This window comes from Ahaetulla prasina, chromosome 2, assembly GCF_028640845.1.
Source record: "Ahaetulla prasina isolate Xishuangbanna chromosome 2, ASM2864084v1, whole genome shotgun sequence".
In the NCBI taxonomy this organism is placed as follows: Eukaryota; Metazoa; Chordata; class Lepidosauria; order Squamata; family Colubridae; genus Ahaetulla; species Ahaetulla prasina.
In genome coordinates this window covers 136,073,128-136,095,619 of record NC_080540.1, presented here as the reverse complement: position 1 = coordinate 136,095,619, position 22,492 = coordinate 136,073,128, and the positions used below count along the sequence as shown (strand labels likewise).

The following is a 22,492-nucleotide window of genomic DNA, read 5'->3' as shown; positions in this document are numbered from 1 at the left end:
CTATGTCAGCAAATCTGGAGAACAAATGCAGTGGCCAACAGAGGACAATCTACATTCCAATACCAAAAAAGAGAGACTTATCTGAATATGTAAACTATTGAAAATATTGAATTTCACAAAAAATCCAATGCTGAATATATATTAAGGAATGCTAGAATGGAAGATTATGTTTTAAAATCGAAGGAAAAAACACCAATAGCCTGCATTATACTGATAACACTAGTCAGATAGCTGAAAATGCAAATTTCAGTAATAAAAGTCAAGCAGTACAGTGAAAAAAAAGGCACTTAAATTAAAAATAAAGGAGGTCAAAATAATGAGAACTGGTGAAACAAACACCCAGACTTAGAATTAACAGCAAAGAGATTGAAAGGGTGGATATCGTCTGCCTTTGAGCATCAACCATCAATAATAAAGGAAAAAGCAGTCAAGAAATATGCTGCAGGCTACGGTAGCACTTTGGTAGAACAGCCATGAAGGACTTGGAGGAGACATGTAGATGCTTTGATGTACCTATGTTTACAAAGGTCAGAACAGCACAAACAGTAGTTCCTGCAATAATCCATGGAAGTGAAAGTTAGCCTTTGAAGGAGCAGGAGCAGTATTGATGCTTTTGAATTTTATTGTTGGAGAAGACTCTTGAGAATACTGTGGAAACCAAGAAAAACAAACAAAACAAACACAAACAAATGGTTAATCAAATAAATCAATCCAGAGTTCTCACCCGAGGCCCAAATTATTCTGCTTCACACATATTATACATACTGCTGTTGCAATTGCTTTGAAAAAGGTCAAAACACAGAGGGAGGCATGCAGGCAGCCCACTGCTTTAACTTTCAATGTTGTTTAGGCATCAGTTACTGTACTGTACATATGCCTGTAACTGTGATCTTCAGCCTGTAATAATTGCTTGCCTGGGCTTGGGGAAGAGGAGTATTAATCTAGGTGAATTAGGTTAGCCCCTTTTAGTATAGCCCCTCCGCTCAGTGTATGCCAAATGTGTAAATTCCCCCATCCACCTCTTGGATAGCGATTATGGCAGTAGAAATCTAGCACATCTAGAGCAGGGGTCTCCAACCTTGGTCCCTTTAAGACTTGTGGAAAACAAAGCTGGCTGAGGGACTCTGGGAGTTGAAGTCCACAAGTCTTAAAGGGACCAAGGTTGGAGACCCCTGATCTAGAGAACACTAACTTGGATGAGACCAACGGTATCTCAATACTAAGAAAGGAAATTGTTATGTTGACCTTATGTGATAACAGTGCCAAGTAAAAGTTGCTTGACATTTGAAAAATATGCTGATAGAGCTCATTTCTTCCCTGGCCTGTTTTGACCCTGCAGCTGCAAAAGCCTATGCCCAGGGGGTTAAAAATGCATTATGCTTATTTTAATAGTAGCCACAGCTTGGGAGCCATCATCTGCTTGCAATTGGTATTGCAGAACATGTGAATGGCTGTGTTGGACTCTCCTACTTCAAGTACAGCTAAAGAAGTCATTTTCTTTATGAGGCAATGCAAGGAAGAAATGTTTGTGACTCTTGGGCAATGTTTCTTCTGTTCAAAGAATAGATACGTTGATATTTAAATTAGCATCTCATTTCCCCCCCAATGCTTATAAATGTCTCCCCTTATACCAGGCAATGTTCTGCAGCTGTCCTAAAGGCAAGAGGGCAAGAGCCTTTCTGATCTTTCCAGAGGATGGGATTAAATATATTTGCTGAAATTAAAAGGCAACGATATAGAGCTTGTTTCAGGAGCATTATAAACCTTCTGTACAGGGCAGGTATGAATAACATCCATCTGCTAGGCAATACTTCTTGAGCTGTGAGAAACCCATTGATTAATTGCATTGATCAGGCGTTTTCAGCCCAGTGGTCAAGTGATTCATGGGAGCACTCCTAGCTTTTGTCAGTCAGCACCGTGGTCGTATTGCAGACAGTATCTACATTCAATCTGGTTTTCAAAATACTGGTTGAGACCCCCCACTTTCATTCCAGTCTGGATTTTCACGGGCAGTGTTATTGATAGCTTTTGCTAGACAATTTTGACCTGCAGCTTGTACATATTTCACAGAGTGGAATGTGCTTGCTCATGAAATTATTATGTGAAACCTGAGATTTTTCAGTACTAAAGGGAATGATGGCTTCTGCCTCATGTCTAAAAAATAATAATAAAATAAAATGATTATAGTTGCCTCTGTTGGCATTTCATTACACTTTAGACAAAGATAGGTTGGGGATCAGGAGGAATGCTGCTGGGTACTTTTTGAGGGCAAGTTGGAGTTTTATTCCTCTTCTGAAAATGTCCTCCTTCTTTTTGTGTCCTGTTTGGCCTTTCCATGTAAAGGATGATATGGAAATGTTCAGCATTCCTGTTCTTTGTCTTTTTTTACGTGTTGCTGACTAAATAAAGAGGACAAGATACGAGAATGGACAATGTTGAAGGGAAAAGCAGTGCCACCCTTTCAAATTAAAACAGGACTGCCTTATCTCAGTTTGAAATAATACATATTGTCTCCCAAGGAAAAGTGAGGTGGTCCAATGCAGTCCAAATCTCTTCATCCAGACCTTCAGCAAAGAAGAGTGAGACCCTTCACTTCATTGTGCTTTATTTTTTAACGATTTTATTGTAATCTGTTAGTTATGATTTACTCAGAATCAAGCACAATACAAAACTAATTAATTACGGTCACACAGTCAGCAGATGCTTAGATTGGATTTGGCATTTTTGTTCACCTATTTAGTCCTTTCCAAGGACCTGGAATAGACAGATGTTTATTTAATAATGTTAAAAGTATTGTTGCAGGAGGTAACCTGTTCCAAATAAAGCTGCCTTTTGCCATCGACTGATGGTAATTTTGTCAATGCCGATGGTGTTTAAATGGCCTTCCAGATGTTTTGGAATTTCACCCAAGGTGCCTCTTATTATTGGTACTATCTGTGCTTTCTTTTGCCACAATTACTCTGCTTCTATTTGAAGCTCTTTATATTTTTTCTTTTCTTTTCTCTTCTGCTCTGTTAAATCTGGACTGTTATTATTATTATTGGAAAAATATGTTGAGAACATCTAGCTTGGGCTCTTGCATTCCTTTCTTTAAGAAAAAAAAAACCAACCTCGACCAATCCTTGAAAAAAACCTAAATAGAATAGAGCCAGGATTACTTAAAACAGATTGAAGTACCTATTTCAGGTCTTAGCGTGCTCTGGGAGAAGTAGCGATTTAAGCATTTTCATTGCTGGCACTTTACTGCAAGGCTTCTGTCCTATAGAAGCAACCGCCCGACCACAGCAGGCAGGTAGAAGGGATTTGCCTTCTGCCTTACGGATTGTGCATTATAACAGTAATAATAATGCTAGTTTTTTAAAATGACAGTCCTGGTGTCATCTTTTTTTAAAGACTTGGCTGCCTGGGCGCCCCCAAATGCCTCCCCCCACCCCGCAACAGGTTCCCAAGCAAAGCACTTCCTTCCTGCCGTCTCTTGTTTCATCTCATTAGTGGGAGAAGTCCACACAGCCAGAACTGGTTGCTATGGAAACCTCTGTTTATTGAGCTACCGAGATATGAGGTCCTAGGCTGGAGGGAGAAACATTAGGGGGGGGGGAGAGGAGGGAGAGAGAGAGGAGGGAGGGCAAGCCCTGCCACCGGAGAGGCTGCTGTGGCACTGGAAGGGTGGGGGACAGGCTCCCAGCCTCAGGCTCCAGCATCCCCATTCCTTTATGGAAGCAGGTGGCCTATGTAGGGCAGAGGGGCCTGGGGATGGTCTCGAAGATGGCATAATCTGTCATGAGCAGTCAGTGGCCCAAATTCTGCTGCCTTGGAAGGGAAGGATCTTTTCCCATGGCAAGGATGGTGGTGGTGGTGGTGGTTGGGGATGCAAATCTGGTTGGAAAGAAGGAAAGGCCAAAGAAAACTACAAGAGAGTAACATCTGGATATATTGCTGCCAGATTTAGTTCTGGATCTCTCTCCATGTACAGTCAAAAATAGGACAGGCGAAGAAACATATGCGAGTGGATTGATAAAGGGGCATTTATAACATTCAGAATAAAATTTCAGATAGGTTCCAACTATATATTTCACTAATAGAGAGACTGCATTTCATTCATTCATTCACTTGTTTATTTGTTCATTCATTCATTCAATTTCTATAGCCACTCATCTCAGTCAATGACTCTGGGCAGCTTACCATTCAAAACGTTTAATATTTGATTACTGAAGATAACTCTTACATAGACTTCAGAAATTCTTTTAAAGCAGAAGTCATAGAAAAACCGAATAAAAGATGGGAATCAAACTAGTCATGTTTTCCTGTAATATGTACAATTAGACGTGTAAGGGGAAAACTTGCATTGTTTTCTGTCCATCAGCATTTAAGGATAAAGAGCTTCAGCTGAAGAAAAGATACCAATCTAAAGAAAGTTATTTCTGAAGAACCCTTATGATAGCAATGAACTTTCTTCATAGGTGCTTAATCTTCTTTGACATTTTCCTTATATCATAAAGAAGGGAAACGTTTAAAAGCTGCCTCTTCCTTGCTAAATATTGCTTGATTTTCTGTAGCTATATTTTCTCTTCTTCTGTTTCCCGAAGACTGGTCATATCTTTTGAAAATTATCTCTCTTCGGATGACAAGACCATTGTATATGTAACCAGAATATACAGAATAGCGGGGGTTGAAATACCAACACTTAACACCATCAGCAGAAATTCAGAGTGATAGCTGAACTCTGTGGGGGCTCCTACTCTCTGGAACGAACTTCCTCCTGGCTTGCGCCAATTGCCTGACCTTCGGACCTTTCGCCATGAGCTGAAGACATATTTATTTACTCGCGCGGGGTTGGCTTAAATTTTAAATTCTAAATTTTAATTTTTTGGATGTATTTTAATGGGTTTTAAATTTTTAATATGTTTTAAATTTTTGCCCAATTTTATAATAAGTTTTTTAACTGTTTATTTTAAATTGTATTTGTTACTGTTTTTATTTCTGGCTGTACACCGCCCTGAGTCCTTTGGGAGAAGGGCGGTATAAAAATCTAATTAATAATAATAATAATAATAATAATAATAATAATAATAATAATAATAATAATAATAAAAATAAACTCTACTGTTTTAGTAATGGGTTAATGCCTTCACTGTTAAGATTAAGAGCTCACGATCCATCCATTAGTTGGCATGATATTTGTTGTTCCTATTGCCAAGTCCGATCCTGCCTCTGACATGACTTTTCTCTGAGATGATGGGTGCAAAACCTATTAACCTATTTTATTGTAACCTTGTAATTTCCTTTACAGGGGGCTGCCCCTGAAAACCACTTGGAGGCGTCAGTTAATGCAAAATGGTGCAGCCTGCCTGAAATAGGATGAAACCCATTCTAATCATGGTAGTCCTTGATTTATGGTCACAACTGAGCCCAAAATTTCCTTTGCCAAGCAAGATAGTGGTTTTGCATTGCTTTACAGCCTTTCTTGTCACAGTTGTTAAGTGAATCCTTACAGTTGTTAAGTTAGTAACATGGTTGTTAAGGGAATATGTCACTTCCCCGTTGACTTTACTTGTCAGTAGGTCATAACAGGTCATGACCCCCCAGGACACTGCAACATAAACATCATAAACATGAGTCAGTTGTAAAGCATCTGATTTTTGATCACAGGCTATGGAGGGATGCTACAACAAACACTAAGTGTGAAAAACATTCATAAGTCACTTTTTTCAGTGCTGTTGTAAGTGTGGATGGTCACTAAACAAATGGCTGTAAGTTGAGGACTACATATACTATTATTGGAGAAGTTTCATGGGTTGCCAATTTGCACAATTTTGAAGTGCTTGTAATATCGCCTATAAAGCCAGTTTTTTCTTGATAATAGCATTCCCAGGGTTCCTTTAGCTTTTCTAGCTGGAAATCCAAAGAACTGGTGGTTCCAGGTTAGAGAAAGTGGTCCGAAGCAATAGAAGACATATCAAGTATGAGAATATTAACAAAAAATATCAATGCTTATTTTTACCTAGAAAAATGTCTGCCAGCATTAAAAGGCTATATTCTGTGGGAGAAGATTGACTTAGGTATGGGAAGGAATCAAGGAAATTCTAAAGAATCTTGAAAGAATCAAGGAGAGCTAAATTTCCTCTTATCTGCCTAAACTGTGATACTGGAAACCCCATTGTAAAAGGGGAAGAAGAATAAAGAGAGAAAATTGCCACTTAGACATTAAATAAAACTAAAGAGCTGTATCAGAGCTCCATACAGGTATTCCTTGATTTATGACCATTCGTCCAGTGACTTTTTGTAATTACAATGGTGAAGAACAAAGGGACATATGATCCTTACACAAAGTGACAACTGTTACGGCGCTAATGCAGTCACATGAGCAAAATTAGGGCAGTTGGCAGAATGGTCGCCATTACAGGAGTGCTGCAACCTCCCCTCACTGTGGGCTGGGAGGCCTCAGCTTGTTAGGCCCGGTGGTACATGGGCCTCCTTCCTTCCCACTCCTAAGCAGCATGTCCTTCTCCCTTCCCCCCACTTGGGGAGCTGAATAATGGACTGGACTCAAGCAGAACTAAAAACTAAGGAAAAATAATGACCATGAATCCTTCAATCCAGAGACATTGACCGACTCTTCTTACCAAGCAGCATAGGTGGGCGCAGAATGTTGCAATTACACCAACAGTTGAAGAAGAAAAAACAGCATTGGAAGAACACCTGAAAGGCAATTAATATGATGCACTGAAGGTGGGATACCAGGAAGGCTTACTGAATACCAAAGAGCCCTATAAGAAAGACCAAATGAAGAATAGAAAAAAGACATTACTAGGTAAAATATAATATGGCCAGTACATAAAAACTCTAGCAGGCAAAGCAGATAACAAGAACTGGAAATGTTTAAATAGTTTAAACATTGTTTAAATAGACTCACACAAACTATCCAATCTTTGCTGACTCTTGTTCATCTGGAATGCAGCCCCTGTCTCCTTGGGAATCTGGACTATATTTCATTTATTTATTTATTTATTTATTTTGTCACAACAATATATGTAGGTATCATACAAAAAGATTATATAGTATATAAACACTTATATGAGTAAATATAAGGAGGTATAAGCATATATATATAGGAAGAAGAAAAGAAAAACAATAGGACAGGAACGGTAGGCACGTTTGTGCGCTTATGCACGCCCCTTATGGTCCTCTTAGGAATGGGGTGAGGTCAATAGTAGAAAGTTTTTGGTTAAAGCTTTTAGGATTATGAGAAGAGACCACAGAGTCAGGTAAAGTATTCCAAGCACTGATGATTCTGTTACAGAAGTCATATTTTCTGCAATCTAGATTAAAGCGGTTGACATTAAGTTTAAATCTATTAGTTGCTCTAGTATTATTGCAATTAAAGCTGAAGTAGTCTTTGACAGGAAGGACATTACAATAGATGATTCTGTGAGTTAAACTTAGGTCTTGTCGAAGGCGACGGAGTTCCAAGTTTTCTAAGCCTAGGATTTCAAGTCTGGTGGGATAAGGTATTTTATTGTTTTCAGAGGAATGGAGAACTCTTCTTGTAAAATATTTCTGGACACGTTCAATTGTATTGATGTCAGAGATGTGAGGGTTCCAAACAGGCGAGCTGTATTCTAGAATTGGTCTAGCAAATGTTTTATATGCTCTGGTTAGTAGTGTGGTGTTTTTGGAAAAGAAGTATTTCAACAAATACAGTAGCTACAAAAGGTAGGGAAGAGAGGTCTTGTATTTCTGCCAAGGAAATCCTTTTTGAGGCTAACAAAGGTGAATCCAGACAACTGGCATGCACTGCACAGAAAAAGAATAATAAACTTTGCTGGGGGGAAATGAGCCACCTAACATATTTCAATTTCAAGACAGCAAACTGCTTCTTACGATGGTCATCGTAATCAACCATACATAGATATGGCCACTAGATGTCACCATTTAAAAGAAAATGTTATTGTCTTGTCAGCATTGTATCTCAGACTGAGGGTGTATTGTAAACATATAAACCTATGATATATTATACATGATTTAATGAGGTGTATATATGTCCAGTTCCTACATACTTTTCATCTCAAAAAAAATGGGACACGTCAAGGAATCAAGCATGACACGTTTAAGACTCCTGTGCGTATTGATGGTGAATTTACAAGTGCCATGTGCTCCCCCCTGTATCATATCTGTCCTATCTATTTGATGTTGATCTTTGACCCGGGATGGGAGAAACAAGGGTTTGCTCACTTGCTACACATCCTCATTAGAATGAATACATGGATAATCAGCCTGTGATTCTGGCTGCTGGAGAGGGAGGTTTGCTCACAAAGACGTTTATGGGCTTGTGGTGTGTAACCACTTTATTCTTCTGTAACCAGGGGGAATCAGATGAAAAACGGGGAGAGTATTCTGGAGGGTATGAGAAGTTATTTCACCACTGGTGAATTGCTTGACCAATGGCTCAGCAACACACCTACTCTTTTTAAATAGAGATTCATGTTAAATGTGGCTTTTACATGAATTTGTTCCAGTTCCAGGGATAGAGATACAAAACCATGTCAGCTAAAAGTGATATGCTCTTTTTCCTTATTTATTATTTGTTCTCCTTTTTGTCTCATTTATCCCTTTTGTCCCTTTTCTTAATTAGAATGGGCATATATTTTTCACTTAATCTGCATATAGATAGTTGTGAAATATCATATTGGATATAATATAGTTTTTTTTAAAACAATGGGAAAATAGTGAAAAACCTGGCTGGATGTTGGCAAGTAGCTTGAAGCATAAAAGAGATGAATAAATTGTCATAGACTTTAAAAATAGACATAAGAGAGATGGATAAGACAAACAGATTTTCTTGAAGGCATACATTTTCAATTTTTAAATTTTTATCCTGCAACATACATAATAAACATCAGAATTGGTCTAATGATCATGGAGTTGATTTTAAAATTAAAATTTGATCTTCCACAATCCGATTTCTTATTATTTGTCACTCTTTTGAGTATGGATAAATAAGTGATTCTGAATATGAATAATGATAAAGCACCTGGGCTTGATTCCCCCCCCAACTTGTGGAATAGTATCAAGTATTTACTTACCTTGTTCCTAAACTTCATGAATTAAGTTTAAGACTAGTAAGACTTTGAAATTGATATGTCTCCTTTAATAATTGATGTGTATACCAAAACCTGGTAAAGATTGTATTTTATATTCTAAACTATATTAGTTTAGAAACTATACAGTATTCCTTGACCAATGTCAATTAATATATTAACTGCTGTCTTAGCCAATAGAGCTCAGCAAGTGATACTTTCTGTGATCAAGAATGAGTGAGTTGGATTGTTCAAAACTAGATATGGATCATATAATATTTTGTTGGTAGCAGATTTAATTGATTTGAATAAAGGAAAAAAAGACCAAGCCACACGTTCTATTGTTTAATGCAGAAAAAGCTTTTGATAAAATCACTACATATGTTGTTACTGGAGCTAAATATAGATTTTGTAAATGATTTCTAAAGTCGGTCCAGATTTTACCTGTGGCTTCCAAATGTAAAGATCAGTAGGTTGCCTCTACCCAAATGGCATGGAGTTTTGTGTCAGGAATTCAGACTGCAATATCATAAATTTTGTGCCCCCTATTTAGAATAAGTATCACAGGGGACCTTTGAAAAGCGATCGGAAATATAGAAACGCTACTGGGCAGATAGATTTTCAGAATATATTAGTTTAGATAGAGACTTGCAAACACAGATGGTGTTTGTGCAATGACTAGGACAGAATGTTGTACCTTGGATGTACTTGAGAGCCAAAGAAATTCATTCTACTCTTACAAGATTTTTTTTTTTAAAAACTGCAAAAAGAAATGAACTGTGCTCTTAGCTGTCTGTAGGAAATCATAGTGTTGGAATTAACTGCAGTATCACTTCAATAGAATTCTGGAGGTACGAGGCTTGTGGTTTCTGTCATATTCTGAGCTGAAATATGGACTGTGGAAGGATTCGCAGTTTAAGAACCAACTTTCCTAAGCACTGACTGCCCCCCTCCCACCAAAAGTGGGGGACCCACTTAGCAGAAATTTGAACTTGCATATTGGATGTGCCGTATTAGACTACCGCTTCAACATTTGAATTTAGGCTTTAAGTGCAATATGAAGTTGTGCTAAGAGAGACAGTAGGTAGAAATTTATAAATAGACATTGGTAGGGAATCAGATTGGTTGTTCGAGCTACGTGGAGTATTTTCCAAATGAAACCTTGCAAGGCACAGGGACCTGAGCTACAACATGCCGTACTAATTATGTATACCAATGGATTGTTTATAAACAAGGGCCTCCTTCCCTTGTTCTAACCCAGGGGAGATTCTCCCAGCCCATAACTGCAATTATGCTGAGACCAGTGCACAGAATAGTCTCTTCCCTACCCTCTTCTATACTGGCTTATGTTACAAGACCAGCACCCTCTCCAGAACTCAGTCCTCTTACACAGCCTGCAATTTTCTCACAAGGCTCCCAAACTTCCCCCCCCCTTTCCCATAACCTTTCCCATCACCCCAAATGAGACAAGACTGTTGGCCATGTTTTTTCTAATCAAACCATGTTTATTTTGACAATGTGGACAAAAAAATATATCTTATTTTCTTTAGTGAATTTCTACGGTTCCTGTACATTAGTATCCTTTGTCCCTGCAATAACAATTCATAAGAGCCGGGAACACGCAGATCTTCTCCAGCTGCCTTCCAGATGAACTTCAAATCCCCTGGTGGAAAGAAACAGCAGGCTCCCTTCTTTTGTGAGGGGATAATTTCTGGGACTAGGAATCTGGGAATTAGAAAGAGCAATAGTGAATATCCTAGCAGAGATGGATCAAGTCCGCAGTTAAATTACTGAGAATTTTCAATTTGCCATAGCTGAATAAAGCAGATAGATGCTACTGAAAAGGAAAACCACTTAGCCTTGGACATATTTCTTGTTATCCAAGAGTGGGTCTGCCCCCACTCGCTAATCTCTTTCTGCTCCTTTCAGGAAAATAAATACAGACAATTTGAACCTAATGTTCATGACATGCGCAGGTTGCCTCTCTCTTCTATAATGTTATAGAACATTATAGAATGTTATAATGTTAGCCTGAGTCTCCCCTTCCCGATCCTTTCTTCCCTCCCTCCCTTTCAAAAATAGATGCTTTCTTCCTAAGACCCTGGGTTGATATTCCTCCTCTTCCTATATTTTCTCATTACCCATATTGGCTCACTCTGCACAAATCTATTCCTCAGAAACCCCTGATTCTTCAGATTGGCTAAAAAAACCAGCTGCTCAAGCAAGGAAAGGGGGGAGTCTTACAATTCCCTGTCCCCAAATTCGAAACCCTTATAAAAGATCTTCCTTGCTATTTTTCTATGTTTTTCTTCCTTTGTAAACGGGAACCACAAAATCATTGTCCCCCCCCCCCCCAAAAAAAAGTATATGCGATTTTTCTTTTCAGAGTTACACTCCATCTTTTGCATCCATGGCAAAAGGCTATCACTGGGGAAAAAAAAATCAGCCATCAGGTGAGGGGGGGATGGGGTTGGTTTTTCCAAATCTTAAATGATACCAATAAGCAAACCTTCTGAATCGCACCAACTTTAGGATGGATTTACTCAGTATAAATTGTTCTTCCTGCCTGGGCTCTTTTGGAATGTTCAAACATCGTATCTTTGCTTAATTGATCTGTTGGGAGTTTGAAATATAATAGAGTAGTTCTAACTATTTTCACTACTGCGCCAAGTCAAATATGAATGCAGTGTGGTATTTCTTGAAAAATGTATTTTGATCCTTTTTCTAATGCTAAATTGGAGTTGCAGGGTCAATTTAATTTTAGAAAATGGTTGTATAGAAGATTAAGTTGGATGCTGTATTTTACTTCAGCGATTCATTAGGAATGGAAATAATGAGTTTCTGTCATTCCCTATGTTAAAGGACAAGTAACATTTGCTTGTACAGTATAGCTGAACCCAACAATTCCTGGGAGACATTCATATAGAGAGTTTAATACATGACTCGGTGAATATAGATGAGACCTCAGTGCCTGCCCATAACTTCCAGGAGAACAATGATACATTTTTCACTGTTGTGATAATTGAAATTGTTTCCAAGAGGCCATGGATGGATCAAGAAGAGTGAGCCTGGGCAGAAACCTAAGCACATTTAACTTGGTGAACTGGCCTGGAGCAAATTAATGTATGTCTAAGAATAGCTGAACTGTTTTTATGTATGCATGTATGTATGTATGTATGTATGTATGTATGTATGTATGTATGTTGGTATGGAGCAATAACGATGGAGTAGGACAAAAATGATCCAAAATGGTTGAGTCAAACAACAGATTCTTGAGGAGAGAATGCACGCTATCTCTTTAAGTGATGATCTCCTCCATTGAAGACACATTCACCACCACCCAGAGCCAACCACACGTCATCTTCCAGGAAGCTTAACAGGGGCTCTAACACTGAGGTGGCTGAGCTTACAGCTCCAATATCCTATCTACTTCCTCCATACTAATGGGTTCGAATTTAGCCCAGTTTTTGCCTGTGCACCAAAATGGCTCTACTCTGAGCTACATCTGAGGCTGACATGTTTGGCAGGCATGTGGTACAGTGCACACTTAGAGTAAATACCAGGTTACACTTAGTATTTCCATACCGGTTCTGTAAATCTGAATCCATGCACTAAATGGATTTATTAAAAGTAAAATAAAGGTAAAGGTTCCCCTTACACATATGTACTAGTTGTTCTCGACTCTAGGGGTCGGTGCTCATCTCTGTTTCAAAGCCAAAGAACCAGTGCTGTCCGAAGACGTCTCCATGGTCATGTGGCCGGTATGACTAAATGCCAAAGGCCACAGAACGCTGTTACCTTCCCACCATAGGTGGTCCCTATTTTTCTACTTGCATTTTTTACATGCTTTTGAACCGCTAGGTTGGCAGAAGCTGGGACAAGTAACAGGCGCTCACCCCATTACGCAGCACTAGGGACTTGAACCGCTGAACTGCTGACCTTTTGATCGACAAGCTCGGTGTCTTAGCCACAGAGCCATCCCGTCCCTTATGGATTTATTATTGATGACTTTATACACAAGGAAATAAAAGATGTTTCTGTCCAAGGTTGTTACTTCTTTTTTCCAACATTAGCTACACATTGAAAGGTAATTAATTAATTAGCATTGATAGGGGAACTCTCAAATATGCGCTTCCTTTCCAGACCCAATTATGCAGCTCTGTCTTCACTCTGACAAGCATCATATTCTAATTAGATAACACTTAGGTTGGGTGTCAAGATTTGACCAGCAGGGGGCTCCCTGCTACCGCTGGAGCTTATAACACCTTTGGTCTCTCTCTTCCCACCCACCCCTATAATTTTTTTCCCCCTGACAGGTCGTGAAATTTGTTTTTCTATCTTCCTGGTCGCACATCTTTCAATGGAGAGCAATTGTGATGAATCTGTTAGCCCACAGGGAAAGATTGACCTGCTCCAGGAAAGTGGGGAGGTAGATTTGGGGGTTGCCCACAAGATATAACAAAAGGTAAGAAGCTGTCAATTTTTTACTGGTATTTGTGTAAGAGTTCACCTACAAGCAAAAGAGTAAGTGATGGCTTGAATAAAATATGAGAAATTGGTTTCAGATCAAAGGTGCACTTTGTTGGCTGAGAGCAGAGGAGCTCATTAGTTGTGAACTGCAAACTTAGCTTAGCATATATTGGCATGATACTAATTTGGAAAACAAAAGCCCATAATTGGAATCATGGTTTCTCTCTACAGTTATAAGATATGTTGCTATGTTCCAGTTTCTTGCTCCTTCATACTCCTTCAGGTGAAATTGGAACTCTGGCTTGTTTAAAGTATGATTTGAAAGCATAGATAGCCGGCATCTGAAATTATGCAAGAATTAAGCTGATTGTAAACAGGACTTTCCTGAATTTAGAGGGGACTGCATCAGTGGTGGGTTTCAATTTTTTTTTACTACCAGTTCTGTGGGGGTGGCTTGGGCGTGGCATGGCTTGGTGGGCGTCGCTTGGAGGGCGTGTCAGGGGAAAGATATTTTAAAATCTTCATTCTCACCCCTCTCCAGGGGAAAGATACTGCAAAATCTCCATTTCTTCCCGATCAGCTACGAATTGGGAGGCAGAGAATAGATGGGGGCGGGGCCAGTCAGAATTTTTACTACCGGTTCTCTGAACTACTCAAAATTTCTGCTACTGGTTCTCCAGAACTGGTCAGAACCTGCTGAAACCCGCCTCTGGACTGCATATATTTATTCCACTAGAAAAACCTGTCACTCTCTTGCCCTTCATCCTTGAACATATACAAAGTAGTGACAAGATGTGGGGAAGAGTGTGAACGTGTGAATCTGATCCAATTGATTTTCATAGAATTCATATATGTTTTATATACTATATCAATATTTGAAAGCTACTCTCTTCTTGCTTTAGAACTTCTTGTTGGTTAAGTTAAAGAAACAAATCCTTTGGGGTTTGATATCATCAGTGTACAATTTATAAAGATTGTGGAGACGGCTGTGACTTAAATAAAAGGGTTTTTATCCCTGATCAGAAAAGAGCAAACTCTTTAGGGATTCTCGGCCTCCATAAGGGACTATTAAGGTACATCATTGACAATTTATAACCCTGTCTCTCTGACGGATATGTAATTAATCTTTTTTGGATTGAATCCGTTCATTGAATAATTGGTGAATTGCAGTGTTAGCTAACCAGAAAAAAAACCCAGACCTGAGTCTTTGACAAGCATCTGCCGGGTGACGTCCAAGGATCCATCATGTGGTTCAGGTGTGATATTCAGGAGTTTGCAGAGGAGGGCATAAATATTCACACTTTCAAAAGGCTCCACCTCCAGGCCTTGCTTGAAAGCTGGTCCCACAGCTCGGAAAATGGTCTTCATATTCATAGCCTCGTTGTCAAAGCCGTGTTCCCCTTTATTGAACTGGACTTTCACCCTCTGAAAAAGAAGGGAAGGCTACAGCTCATTGCATGCCTTTCGCTGAAAGAACAGGATTTCTTTTTTCTGGGATTACCTGCCACTCAACTTTTATCTGTAATTAATACAATCTTCCCAACAACAATCACTGGATGAAAAATACAGATAGAAATAGTAAATTAATAAATAAAAAGAGTATGGCTCATCTCTGTGCATAATCGATTTAAGCAGGCGTTTCCTATTTTGACATTCTTATTTCTTGAACCAATGTGTGCACACAGAGTGATTGTAATGATAATTAAAAAAGGGATCTATCTGCAGCTAAATAGATAATTCATGCTAACTAGAAACTGTTGATATTTTCAGTTTCTTTAGTTGCATAATCCACTTGCGTGGACAATAAGAGAGAAACAAGGTTGGCAACTATACTACTTTGCTTGCGCTAGTCAGTGCAGAACTGGAGAGATGGTTTTGCTGAGCTTTTGAACTTACTGGAAAGCAAACGAGCAAGTGGATTGAAATTAGTTATGCCAGCTCTACTCTGGTTTAATTGACGGATTCTGATTGAAAAATGGAATAGTTCTGGATTTAGTAGGTCCAGAGCAGGTTCTGTTCCATCTCCTAAACATCTCACTGGGGGGACATTTGGTTTGCTCCATCTGGCAGGAACACCTTTGATAGAAAGTTTCTGCTGGTCAAGTTATTTTTTGAGAGCGAAAGCAAGTCACTAGCCTGCTTGGCCACATTGTAGGAATTCATCATTTCAAAATAGCAGTGCTCAGAAGGAAAATATGAATTCTGAGACTTAGGATCCCTGAACTTGTGATGACTGGATTCAGCAGGATCCCTTGACTGCTGCAATAATGATTAGCAAGACAATCCTATGTATGCTTCTTCAGAAATACATTCGAAATGGGTTAGTAGGATGTGCTGAATGCTTTTTCAAATAAAGAGAAAAATGGTTGCAACTAGGAATATAGAGGCAAAAACTCTTCCAAAATGTTTCCCAAAGTCACTTCCTGCATAAAATGTTGTATTTCCCAGTGGGTGCAATATGGTATAATGCACAGAATTTTCCTAAATAGCCTTGGCCATTGGGAATTCTGGCACATTCCAAAACACTTGAATGATAGATGGATTGGGAAGGCCGTCATAGAGTGTGACAAATATGCCCAGGGCTGTCTGTGTTATATCACACAGCGAAGCTGCATGCTTTGGCTAGCACCATCCAAGATGGCAGAGGTGCTGTGTGAAAAATGCTTCAGAATAAAAGGAATCCCCATGGGATAATTCAAAGTAAAATGCCTTGGACTGATATTTTAGGTGACCCTTCCCTTTTGTCCTTCATAAGAAGCTTCTTTATGTTTACCAAGCATGAAATGGAAAGCCATATAAGTAAAGGGAGATAAAGAATTTGGCATTAACAAGGTAGAAAGAACACTGTACCCCATGGATCACGTAGCCAGGGTCACTATACAACACAAGAGGTGTGACACGAATATGGTTGGCATAATGGAATCTTTTGGGGAAATCCTCCTTCTTATAAACATGGAGTTTGGGGTGGGCATTTTTCAAGGCTTCATAAACTTGCTCTAATTTCCCAGGTTTTGGCAGCAGGAGGCCCTGTGGCCCATAATCAACCAGCTCAAACTGAATGTCCTGGAATGAGAAGTTTGCTACTTGGAGGAGGTGAATTTCATCCTTTTTGATGACTGTTTCCATGCCATGGTCAGAGGTGATGACTAAGTTAAGTATTGAGTTCATGCCAAGCTCTGCAGTGCGTTGTCTCAAATAGCCCACTGTCCGATCAACTTGGCGGATCATATCTTTCCTCTGCTGAGATTCTGGGCCATATTTGTGTCCAGTAGAGTCGGGTTCCCCAAAGTAAAGGCTCACAAAGTCAAGGTCATCCTCATGGAACCACTTCATGACTGTGTCCACATTCTGTCTCCACTCAGTTTCATTGTCATACTTGTGGAGGAGTTTCTCCACCTTCCTAACTCTCACTTCTTCTCCTTGATAGGTGGCATTCCCTCCTGGGAAAAACAGGGAGGCAGCTTTCAAACCCTAGAATGAGAAGATCATAAACTTATGAGTTGGCAAGACAATCCACAGGGCTACATGTTTTTGTGCCCAATGTTCAAATGCATGCTGGAGTCTCAGATGCACCTTGAAAGTATTGCCAGAATGTGCTCACACCTCCAAAGCCAGCACAAGAACTGAAGGGAGCAATGTTTGTCATGGCAGAGTTTTTCTCTCAAGGACCACATAGATAGGGCATTTAAAACTACCACTGCAGGATGCTAAAAAATCTAAATTCAGTGACATAGAAAAGAGAACTGATTCTATACAATCCCAACTGTTTAAAAGAAGTTTATGTAAAGAGGACTTACAATCCTTCTTTAGATCAACATTTGTGTGTTATGTTTTCTTTAGTGGACAAATATAAGTTGCTACATATTGAGATGAATACAGGCCTTGAATTACAACCACAACTGAGTCTGGAATATTGGCGATAGAGTAGGTTGTTGCAGTCATTCAGCTGCATTATCATGTGACAGACTCGATTTTACAATTGTTTTTACAATGGTTGTTAAGTGAGATGTTGGGCAAATCATACGTCATATGTCTGAATCTAGCTTTTCCAATGGGTTTTTGTTTGTTTGTTTATTTATTTATTTATTTATTTATTTATTTTTCGTATTTTTATACCGCCCTATCTCCCTAGGGACTCAGGGCGGTTCACAGCCAGATAAAATATACATATAAATACAAAATAAAACATCCATTAAAAAACTTATTAACTTATTTGCCAAAAAACAGTGAAAAATATTGTGATCACATGACCCTGCAATCAGTTGTAAGTACGAGCTAGTTTGCCAACTACCCAAAATGCGATTGCGTGACTGCGGGGCTGCTGCGGCAGTTGTAGCTCCTCAGATGGGGCATGAGTAACTCTTTTTGAGTCCATTGTAACACTTAAGTAAGTGGTCATAAGTTGAGGACTAACTGTATACAATATTTGTAATTATATATGGACTTGAATTCAAAGAAAATCTGAGAATGAGTAATTAATCAAAAGAGAAATAATAGAACATGACTATGGCCCTTTCTAAAGTTGCTCCCCCCCCTTTTTTTGGTTTTCACAAGTTAATAGATGTTCAGAGACATCTCATCTCAGCAAGTAAATTTCTTTTCATTGCCCATTTTCTCAGGATCTGTTTTGAGGAACGGATTCTAAATTAATTAACTTCAGCTGACAATTAGAACCTACTCTATTGATGGGGAGGAGCCAATTCCCCAATAGTTACAACAGTGTATCTGATTTTATTCTTCTTTTTGTGTATTAGATACACTGCTTAAGTTTGGTTTGCAAAATGAAGTCACTAAGAATAGGGATGCCCTTTTTTTGAATAACACGTTGAATGAGGAGACTTCTTTTTATGATTTTGGTCTTACAGTACCTGTCTCTGTGCTGTGATCCAGATGGGGAGGCTTCCATTGTCCCACCAGTCAGACCTCCGCTGGGTATGGTAATAAGGCAGTTTTTGTCCAGTGCTTGTGTTGAACCACATGTTGTGAATCACTCCATGGTTTTCAATATACTTTCCTACCAGAAAAGCAAGAATCTTGAAATTAATTTAATCTCTATGTTGCATGAACATTTGGATACTTGGCCTTGATGGGTGAAAGCTTATCACAGAGAGGCCACTGGCCTAATTCCCTTCCTATTCCTGAGGACAGCATTAGGCCACAGTTACCAGAGGCCTCAGTCATGGAACCACCGCTGTCTAAGAAACTGCAGCATTTCCCTAGTTTGTTGCAAGGGTAATTCAGTAGTGGCTCCTTGCTTTTCTGACTGGCTGAAGGACCTAAATAGATCTTCCTTGATCAAGTAGGCAAACAAAATGTTAAAAAGTTATGATATTTATATAATTACTTGCCAAGCACATATAAATTATATTAAAGAAACCAAAATACCTTTACCATCCCCAAGGCACGTCACAATTTTTGAGCATCCCTAATGTTTGGGAATTGAACGTTGAAAAATTTGACACTCTCTATTTTGTCACAGTTCAGGCTATTCTTCTAATGCCCCATTGCCACCATGAAACAAGTGCTTTGGCACTGCCAGGATGGATGGAGTTTTGGGCAAGAGGTAAGATGTTTTATGGACCTCTGCATTCTGGAAAGAGCAGGGCAAAAAGACAAAACAAAAAGACAGAGGAAAAAAGAAAAAAAGTGGCCTTTTACACAATGGAGTCCTAGACCTGTACCTGATCATGTAGACCTGGTGGAACTACTAGCCTTTTTCATTTCAGCCCTTGCTCTCTCTCTCTCTCTGTTTTTTCGACTGAAGTTTTTCTTTGACTTCTGTTAGTGCCTGGCATCTCTTTCTCCTATATCTGTTCAGTTATGGCAATGACCTCTCTTTAGAGATAGATGTCAGACAATCCTTAGAGATGTTGTCACCCTTGGACTCCCACATAGAAATTTCTTGGATATTGAAATAATCTTTTACAAATCCAGAAAAATGCCTCCAGCCTCCTTTCTGGTTCTCTGGAAACATGCAGCACATAGTTTCCACTTCTTCCTTCTTCCATCCACTCACTTAACCTTCCAAGTTTTTGTCTATTAGTCCCTGAGAACTCCACTCCTACAATTCTTTAGTAACATAAAAAAAATCAGGTGATGGACCATGAAACTATTGCTAGATAATAGGGCGAGCGAGCCAGGGAAATTGTGTCTTGGTTATAATGTCATTGATGCTTCAGCTTTCTCCAAATACAGGCACTGATCTAAAATAGTCTCTTTTAATTATAAAAAGTAAAGACTCCCTTAAGTCAAGTTTGATTTCAAGTGACTTGATTTATTGATTTGTTTAATATACTGCCTTTCCTCTATAAGCTCAAGATGGCATGTAGTGCATTCCTTCCTTCTGAATAATACCTACTCATGTACTTTCCTTGGCAGCTATTCAGATGTGGTTTGCCATTGCCGCCTTCTAAGAAAATCTATGATTTTTCAGTCTAGACGGCCACTTCAAAATCCTCCTGATGGCCTTAACTCTAGTTCAACTTGGTTCAACTCTGCCAATCTCTGGTTAACCAAGCTCAGCTAGTTGCATACCACCATTGCTTTAAGAATTCTAATCATGCCTTTGTTCCGGTGGAAAACATTTAGAGGAAGGATCTGTTTTGCCCATCAGCTACAATTGCCAGAATCCCAAAGGTGCCTTTTTCAGGCATCAACTGGACTTTCTTGTTTTTTCTTTTGAAGACATTTTGCTTCTCATCCAAGAAGCTTCTTCAGCTCTGACAGGATAGTGGAAGCTTCTTGGATGAGAAGCAAAACATCTTCAAAAGAAAAAAACAAGCAAGTCCAGTTGACGCCTGAAAAGGCACCTTCGGGACAACCAAGACCTGCATGACTGAGAATCGCTACAGACTTTTAGCTATACAATTTGGGATGAACAGCCTTTGAATGGGGTGGGAGTAGGAATGGATTTCCAGAGAAAAAATTGCAGAGTACAGGAATCAGGAACACTACTCAGGTGACCCTGAGGACACAGATAAACTTCCAAGTGCTTCAATGACCCTCTAAAAGGATGCAAATGACCAGTTGTCTGCAAGGAATATAAATCCTTCCATTTCCCACTATCCTTTCAGAGCTGAAGAAGCTTCTTGAATGAGAAGCTAAACGTCTTCAAAGAAAAAACAAGGAAGTCCAGTGGCCTCCTGAAAAAGCACCTTTGGGATAACCATGACCTGGATGACTGAGAATTTACAGACAATTGTCAGAATGTTTAATAATTATATGATATTTCCCACAAAAAATGTAGCTCCTCAAAAACTGACCCATAGGTAGATCTCAAAAGATTAATGTTTGAAAGTACTCTAAAGGAAACAAATGAAGTGCTGCACTAAGTACCACTGTGCTTAAGAGCAGTTTGTGCGGTGCCTTAAAGTATTAATTTACAGCAGAGTCATTGTATTTTTATTATTAGTATGATGGCACGTTTCCTCAGTGTGAAAATAATGGGCAAAAAAATTCCTATAGCAAGGACTAATAACTTGTGTTTTCCAAAGCTACGACGTTATTATCACTATTTGAAGGTCCAGATAATTCAATTTTTTCCCCAGTGCTTTTATGAATGGCCAGAGCTGACAATAAAATTTCCGTCAACTAGCTGTGATCTTCAGGAATGTGGGTGAGTTTGGGGGATGGAGCTGTGCTGAGAGATCAAACTGTTATTAAAATAACCCTCCAAGAGTTGCATTGCCAAGGCTTCAATACAAACATGATGAAGATTCACCTGATGAAACATGCTTCTATTTTCTTACGGATGAAATGTGAGCAACGTTGTTTTGGAGGCTTAGGGTTAAGGATGAGAAAGACAAATGCTCCCATTCCCACCTTTAACATCATAAACTAAAAAGGTATCATAAACAAACAGTGTTATTCCTCCCCAGTGACACATCCATTTCAGATTCCCATTTTTTCTCTCTCCTACCTTTCCATCCCGTCCCTTCCCTTCCAGAGTGCAACACTCACCTGTGAGCAGAGTGAAGTGGCTGGGGCTTGTCTGGGTGACAAAGGGGGGAGTGATGTAGCGTGCCTTCACCCCATCTCTGGCCATGGCTGCTAGATTGGGGGTGTCCACATCCTGATCATAATTCCACCGAAAGCCATCAAAGGAAACAAGTAGAAGCTTGTTGTGGCTTCTTGCCCCTTGTGGTGTCCCTTGTAGTGGGGCAGGGACCGTAAAGGAAAGCAAGGTACTCAGGAAAGCCAGAAACACAAACATCTTTCCGAGCAAGCAAGAGGGGGAAAGAAACAAACATCTCGGAAACTTGCGTAATAAATACATGACAGGGTCTCAAGTTCAGAGTCCTATCTGGTCCACTCCCTGCTCTTGGCTTTAGGACAACTTCCTGCTGGGGTTTAAAGGGTTCATCCTATACATTTTATTTCTCTGTGTGTGAGAGACTGGGACTTGACACTAAATTATTTCCCCTCTTCAAGCTCATTGTTATCTAATTCCATCTACTCACCTATGGTACTAACGTAACCTCTATAATCAAGTTCAACAGATTTGTACTGAGCACTGAAGGAGTTGCCGGTTGTATGCTTGGAGAAAAAAACAGAAAGTGGAGTGGAGTCAGGTACTGTATGATAGGAGATAGCCAGACATCCAAAAAGAAAAAATATATTTTTAGCTTTAACAGTATGTATTTTTCTTACTGTATCCCTAAATCCACAATGAATAGAAGAATCCAAGATGAATAGGAGAAGAATAGATTTGAATTGTTTCTCAGTGCTTTAATTCAATAAATAAGAGACAAGGACAGCAGCACATGAGAAATGACCAAAGTTTACGTTTTGCGCTATTTGCAGGGAAGTGACAAAATTTGGACTGTTCCACTGAATTCATATTCTTTAGTTCTCCCTCTAATAAAACACCCCTTCATACAGTAACCTAGGATATCAGTAAGAGAACTGTGCTAAACCCTATTTCCTATGCTAGTTTATCAAGTGCA

General features: G+C 39.3%; 1 protein-coding gene across 1 annotated transcript; it reads right to left on the bottom strand.

Moving 5' to 3' along the window:
- Positions 1-10,610: 10,610 nt before the first annotated feature.
- ENPP7 (ectonucleotide pyrophosphatase/phosphodiesterase 7) lies at positions 10,611-21,759 on the bottom strand. The gene is made up of 5 exons (XM_058170964.1): positions 21,507-21,759; positions 18,416-18,561; positions 16,398-17,018; positions 14,747-14,972; positions 10,611-10,802 (listed from the first exon to the last, which is right to left on the bottom strand). Exons 1-5 carry the CDS (start codon positions 21,757-21,759, stop codon positions 10,795-10,797), a joined length of 1,254 nt encoding a protein of 417 aa, XP_058026947.1. The 3' UTR covers positions 10,611-10,794.
- Positions 21,760-22,492: the final 733 nt, after the last annotated feature.